This window comes from Nematolebias whitei, chromosome 7 (assembly GCF_014905685.2).
Source record: "Nematolebias whitei isolate Nwh7 chromosome 7, NemWhi1, whole genome shotgun sequence".
NCBI classification, from domain to species: domain Eukaryota; kingdom Metazoa; phylum Chordata; class Actinopteri; order Cyprinodontiformes; family Rivulidae; genus Nematolebias; species Nematolebias whitei.
In genome coordinates this window covers 5,470,551-5,477,495 of record NC_056504.1, presented here as the reverse complement: position 1 = coordinate 5,477,495, position 6,945 = coordinate 5,470,551, and the positions used below count along the sequence as shown (strand labels likewise).

The following is a 6,945-nucleotide window of genomic DNA, read 5'->3' as shown; positions in this document are numbered from 1 at the left end:
TATTATTATTGTTTAGCGCAGTGGTTCCCAACCCTTGTTCTTGAGTAATAAATACACGGGAACATGTATACGTCCTTGAATAATAAAATGTAAACAAGGTGTATTAAACAGAAGCCTGAACATGAGTCTGTCGAGCAGATGGGTATGAATATAGAAGCTTATGTGTAAGAGATCAGCAGCATGGATAATCAGCAGCACAGATAGTGTCAAATGTCCCAATTAAAGTAGCATTACAAGTACAACCTACACATGCGCTAATCAACGTGTGCCGCTAGTCTTGTCTCTTAATTACTTGTTTAGATTAGATGTCTTTTTATATTTATTATAGGTCTGTTTGCATTTATTGTTCTGTTGTGTATCTGCACTGTGCGTTGCACTGTGACCCTGGGGAACACCGTTTCATTTCAATATGTACTTGAATGTAGCTGAAATGACAATAAAACCTCTCTGACTCTGAGGAACACCGTCCTGTATGTTCTACTTGTTTGCCTGCTTTGACTCATCTGAGTGAATGGGTGATGAAAAGGCTTCTGCAGAACGCGAGGTACTAATTAAATCACTGTGTTTGAGTAGTGGAGCAGGAAGCAACTGAAACATGCAGGATGGTGTTCCTCAAGGACCACGGTTGGGAACCAAGAGTTTAGTGTATATCTTAGATCCTTAATTAATGCAGACATGTTCCTGTTTTTAGTATTTTACACCATTTTTTAATGTAGCATGTTTTTTTTTTTTGTTTTATATTGTTTCTTCTATTTACTTTTCATTTTATTTGCTTTCATATGAATGTTTATTGTTGTGTGTATTTCATTTATGGTTTTTGTTTAAATCAGGTCTTTCTTGTAAAGGAGTCCTCGTGACTCAGTGAGACTATGAGACTAACCTGTATAAGATAAGATAAAACTTTATTGTTCATCAAGGTGAAAATTTTCCTTCGGCTCTCCAATCATAAAATAAAACACTTTCCTACAATCAAAAATATCAACAACTTGTGCATAGAATGAAACATTTTGTATACCATAGGTAGATATTATTTGGTTTGGTTAAGAATGGTTGTTGCACTTGGAATAAATGACTTCTTATCGTAGTTGCTCTTCGTTGCCAGGGGGACCCTAAAACACCTTCCTGAGCTCAGAGGTTCAAAATGATGAAAAAGAGGATGGTGAAGTGGGTGCCACTTGAAATTTCCATCCGTGGGACAATAAAGGCTGTTTCTATTCTATTCTATCTGCTAAAATATTTCTTGCCATCTTCCTTGTTCTTTCTGCAAACAGTTGAGACAGAGCTTTTTGTGGTTTCCCCACTATTTTACCTGCCATTGAAACAATTCTTAAAAGTCTGTTTTTTAGTCTACAGCTCAGATGATCATACCTGGCAGGGAGGTGAAAACTTGAACCACTCTCAACAGTTGCCTTGTGCACAAGCTCTAAAGTTTTTTAAAAGATGGTCTCTGTGAGCATTTCTTAAATATATACTCAGTGTTTTCAGCAAAGGTGAGCTGACTGTCCAGGAATGAGCCTAGATATTTAAAATTTACCACAGTTTCAACAAGTTGGCATTGAGTGGCTTCACTTTAAGGTCTTGTTTAGGGCACATAATTAATTATTTTGTCTTGGCTACATTAAGATCTAGTTTTCTCTGACGGCACCATGTCTCCAGGGCCTTTATGTAAGATAAATAAGAAGCTTCACCTGTGGGATTGTTTTCCGTTAGTAGTCCAGCCAGAGCCATGTCATCGGCATATTTGATTAAAATACAGCTCTGGTCATTAATCACAAATTAATTTGTAAAAAGATAAAATACCACAAGAGAGAGAAGACAACCTTGAGGGCAACCAGCGCTCACCGTGAGCACATCAGAAGTGTTACCACCACCACAGACCCTCTGTGGACGACAAATAAAAGGTTGAATGAATGAATTGTATACTTTCTTTTTTTATATACTTTATATTATTGATATTTTTGGGTGTAATTGGGACTTTGAGTACACAATTTTGTTCCACCTCATGTACCGCATGTGATGTGAATGACCATAAAGAATCTTGAAGCTCGATAAAGAAGGTTCAGTCGTTTCAGTTTGATGAAAAACGTGACTCTTCCGGCTGCGTGCAGTTCCTCAGAAGTCTTTGTTTATCTGAGGCAGCTGTTCGTTGGAATTCTGGTTTCTGTGGGACGTCCCCTGCGTCAGCTGCTATATAACACAGGTGACGTTTTACCTGTCAGTGAACAGAGACGCTCAGCAAAGAGAAGCAAAGCTGCCTCAGTACTTCAAAGACGTAAGTGCTCTCGTGCATGTTTGGTGCTTTTTAACGTGTTTTTCCTGCTGTAAATCATACGTTTCAATATTTCACTCACACGTTTTTGTGCTGTTCCTCTGCAGGCGTCTAACCCACTGGAGGAGTCTGTCCTCGTCAGACGTTGTCTCCCTGAATCCACCATGTTCTCAGAAGAGGAGCTGCAGTGTCCCATCTGCTGTTACGAGTACGCTCGTAGCGGCCGGCTCCCACGAGTCCTGCACTGCCAGCACACCTTCTGCGCCCTTTGCCTGGACAAAATGAGCACGTTTCAAGGTAGCCTCCACACAGTCCGATGCCCACTGTGCCGCGTGTGCACCTGCAGCCCGTCCAGCCAGAAACTGTCCGGATACCTGATGATCAACACTGACATCTGGGACTTGATTCTAGAGAAGCCAGAACCTCAGCGGGATCTCAAAAAGACTCAGAGGCCCCAGGTCATCGAGTCACTGAGGTCATCAAAGCTGTAAGTCTGTCCTTTAGTCTATTGTTTATTGATTGTTTGAAAATAGGAGTAGTTTAATTTCTGCACACGCCATGCTATATTAATAAACTCTTTTGTTCTCTTGTTCTTTAGGTCTAAATCAAAACAAGCTGGTTATAAGGACACATTTTTCAGCTGCATAACACGACACATGCCTAAAGGGAGGAAAGCAGCGCCCTATCATCACGCTTCACCTGACGGAACCGCACAAGTGTCAGTTTGATCAAAGCTCGTTTGATGGACGGATCAGTGGTTTGAAGACCTGAAACTACGACGCGTGACGTCGGGGACTTGTCGTTTCTGCTGGTTTCAGAAGGAGCGCTCAGTAATAACCGCACTGCATCAGCTTTATTTATAAAGCACCTCAAAGAACCACACAGCCAAAGTGCTGTAGAGTTTTATTTATCACAGTGAAGCTGAGGCTAAACTTAACTTGTTCAAATATAAGAATGAATGCTGTATTTATATTTAGTAAATTATTGTACATTTTTAATAATTTATAATCTTACACACTGTTTTGACAATGATCTGAACGTTGTCTGTTTTTGTTTTTATGTGTGAATGAAACACTTAATATTCTAAGTTTTTACGCGTTTATGAAGCAAAACCGTTAAATGTGTGTTTTTCTACCTGTGATACTGACTGGATCAGAGTTTTTTATTTATTTCCGTTTTAATAAATAACTGTGAATCAAGTGTTTGTCATGAGAAGTCTTATTTTAATTTCCAACTTTGCACATTACTTTTTACATCAACAGAAAACATTTGAAGGATGAGTCAAATTCATCCATCCATCCATCCATCCATTATCTTCTACCCGCTTCTTCCTTTCTGGGTTGCGGGGGACACTGGTGCCCGTGTCCAGCAGTCACTGTGCAAGAGGACAGGTCTCCAGTCCATCACAGGGACACATAGAGACAAATGAGACAAACAACCATTCACTCTCTCACTCACCTAGAGACACTTAGAGTTACCAACCAGCCTAACATGCATGTTTTTGGTCTGTGGAGGAAACTGGAGAAAACCCACACATGCACGGAGAGAACATGCAAACTCCACGCAGAAAGTTCCCGGGTCGGGATTTGAACTGGCGACCTTCTCGCTGAGAGGCAGTAGCTCTACCAGTTGCACCACTGTGCATACACAAAACACAGTTCTTTCCAAAAGTTGATCTGGTCTACTTTTTCAATTCAGTTCAACCTTTATTTAGACAGATAAATCACATTGAGCCTCGAAGACTCATTTACAAGTGAGACCTGTTTGGACAAAAAGTGGTGAAACTGGACACATGAAGGAATTGGAGGCAAAAAAAAAAATCCTTTCAAACCCTTTTTTTCTTGGCTGAGAAGAAAAACGCTAATATTGAAAAAAACACCTCGCACATACAAGCACATGGTGACGTAGACATTCTGCGGGGGGGAGACGATGAGAGCAGTGTGCATGCTCAAGGACGCTCTCGAGGACACTGTAGGAGTTCTGATAAGGATGGAATAATCAACCAGTTCCCTCTGGTGAGATCTATAAACATTCTCGAGGGATGTCAGGAAATGGGCCAAGGACAACGCAATGAGAATCCAAGAATCCTGAAATGATGACACAATGTTTAATCAGCTGGTTTCATCTGGTTGATGAGAGGAATTCCTGGAAGGGAGGGTGAGGGGGGCAGAGTGTCAGAATACATGTCCTCCAGGTGAAGATAAGGTGGCCTTCAAGGCCAGCCGAGGGAGCCAAATTCAGATAAACGACGTTTGTTTTTGAAGTCCGACAGAACTTTAATTTTTATCTGCCTTGAGTCTTTGCTGGGCTCACGTAGATTCCACAAGGTCCAAATTAAGTGGACACACCAGTGATCCGTGCCTGAGACTATTCCCCAAGATTTGATCCATCTTGCCAGTGGGTCCAGTCCGCTAAGCAATAGAGTCTGGGTGCACATGACATGGAGCAAACCTTCACATGGCCAGGCCAGATCAGCTGCAGCTGTCTTCTTTGTATGTTGATAACCAGGAACGAGACAATTCCAAAAACGGGAAACCTGTCATCAAGTTTCGGCATCCTCAATCAACAGCAGCGATAGACACGTCCCATTCCACTTCCTCTAGAGACCTATCCAGCTGCATGCGTGTCATCCAGGCAGTTCAGCTCGCCTGAAGCTTGTCTCAAAAATTTTGTCCATTGCGTTGAAAGACCAACTGACCGTATCCACAAAATTATGGTTCGGAAGAAATGTAGAGAGAGGCTCAGAAGCAGTTTCACCGACAGGACAGAGCAGCCAAGCAAAGCAGAGGAGGGGGAGGAGGGGAAATGCGTCCGACCTCAACAAGAGCAAGTGGTGAAGTATTTATAGCCCTGCACAAACCTTTAGGTGTTTCAGTTGTTTATTCTTGCAGTTTACTAAAATCACTTGCCAAACCGTGTCACTGATCCCTACTGGTGGGCAGGAAGAAGAAAATAAATTGTGTAAATACGCTGTTGCACATTTCAAAGCTTTATTTACAACAAAAACTAAATATTTAAAGAATATAAATCAGCCGGTTGTATTTTGACCAGGCTTGCTCTCATTGTGTATTTTGAATATTTTGCTAAATCAAAAATATTGTTTTATTTTCGGAACGTAGAAGTGAGGTTTTCTCCTCCTCGGTCTTTTCCTCAACATTAGAAATAAAGAAGTCTGCCTGATTTATGCTCCACTAAAATCTCAATGTTTACAGAGCATCATCAAATCTGTCCTCTGTCATCTTGTTCCAGTCTGTCTGTTTTAACTTGTAGCTGTTCAGGTGTTGTTCCTCTCAGGTGTTAATGATCCTGATCCTTTACAAGTCTCTCTTGTAAATGAGTCGTCGAGGCTCAGTGAGACTAACCTGTATAAATAAAGGTTGAATGAATGAATGCCATATTTTACTTGAAATGGTGACTCGGACACTTTCTCTCTTACATTCAGGTCAAATAAGAATACCGGTAATAAGCTTGTTTGTGTGCTCCGTTGCCTTGTTGTAACGCTTGGTTTATGAATCGCTGTGAACTTCTCAGGTTTTTGAATCAGACAAGAACTGCAGACTATGAACCAACATAAAAAAAAAAAAACTCTGTTCTCTGGAACCAGCTTTATATGAGCCCATTTACCTCGGAAAGTAATTTCTCTTATCTGTTACTTTAGCTACTGTTTAAAGGCAACATAAAAGGTTTGATATGAATTATGACTCCTATGAACAATCAAAGAACGAGTTATTTTATTTCTACACTTTAGAGTTCGTGAGGAACATTAAAGCGTGCATTCAGTTTCTGGGAGAAAGAAAAGTAGAAGAATCCCACTGTGAGATTATAATTACGGTGTTGGGAACGGTGACAGATTATCGAAACTCTTTCCCCCGGAATATGTTTACGAAGCTGCGGACTGTCCTGTTTCGATGAAATACATGTGAACATTTTGACATTACAACACAAAACTGATGCAGTAACACAAGGTGGATAAACGCACTCACACACCAAAAACATTCCAAGATTTCAGGTTTAAAAATCGACAGTAGGCAATAATAGACCTGCTGTCAGGAAAACGTGTCACTCAGCTGCGAGTCCGAACACGACTGCCGGCCTCCCTCCTGAAAGAATCCTGCAGATACATATTCTTGGCAGGACGGAAGAATGTGTGTTGAAATAAAAGTCTGAATAAAGAGCAAGACATAATTTCTGTTTGAAAATGTTTGTAAAAACTAGTGTTTGTGCAGCACAGTGGAGTTTGTTACAGCTTCTTAACATTTTACGAGTGAAAACAACTGGCGTTGACTCAGTTTGAGCTTTAGGAGGTCCTGCACAGTTAGGACTTATTCATCTAGCTCACCGCCAAGCACCTGGTGCTCAAATGGCTCCTGGGACTCGGCCAGACCAAGCCACCTCCATTTGGGTCCATCACCTGCGAGGACCATGAAGGTCAGGTGCCATGTAAGCCTGGCAGCAGGTTTAGGGCTGCAGAGACGGAAATGTGTGGATGATCTGGGAGGAAGTGTCTTTTTGGAGCAGGAAGAGAATGTAAAATTTTATTTTGATCCAACGGCACATCAGGTAGTAAAGATGAATACAATATATGACAGTTTATTAAAATATATATACATATAAAATGTTCCTACCAAAATACAGTGCCTTGTGAAAGTATTCGGCCCCCTTGAACTTTTCAACCT

The 6,945-nt window shown here is 41.1% G+C and overlaps 1 protein-coding gene across 1 annotated transcript in view; it reads right to left on the bottom strand.

The window, feature by feature from the left end:
- The window catches only part of LOC119412111 (arf-GAP with coiled-coil, ANK repeat and PH domain-containing protein 3), a gene marked incomplete at its 3' end in the record, with an annotated part of 7,055 nt that extends 4,392 nt beyond the window's left edge, over positions 1-2,663 (bottom strand). Inside the window, 2 exon segments of the mRNA XM_037679087.1 lie at positions 2,482-2,541; positions 2,610-2,663. Of these exon segments, the coding sequence (XP_037535015.1) occupies positions 2,482-2,541; positions 2,610-2,663 (114 nt within the window).
- Positions 2,664-6,945: the final 4,282 nt, after the last annotated feature.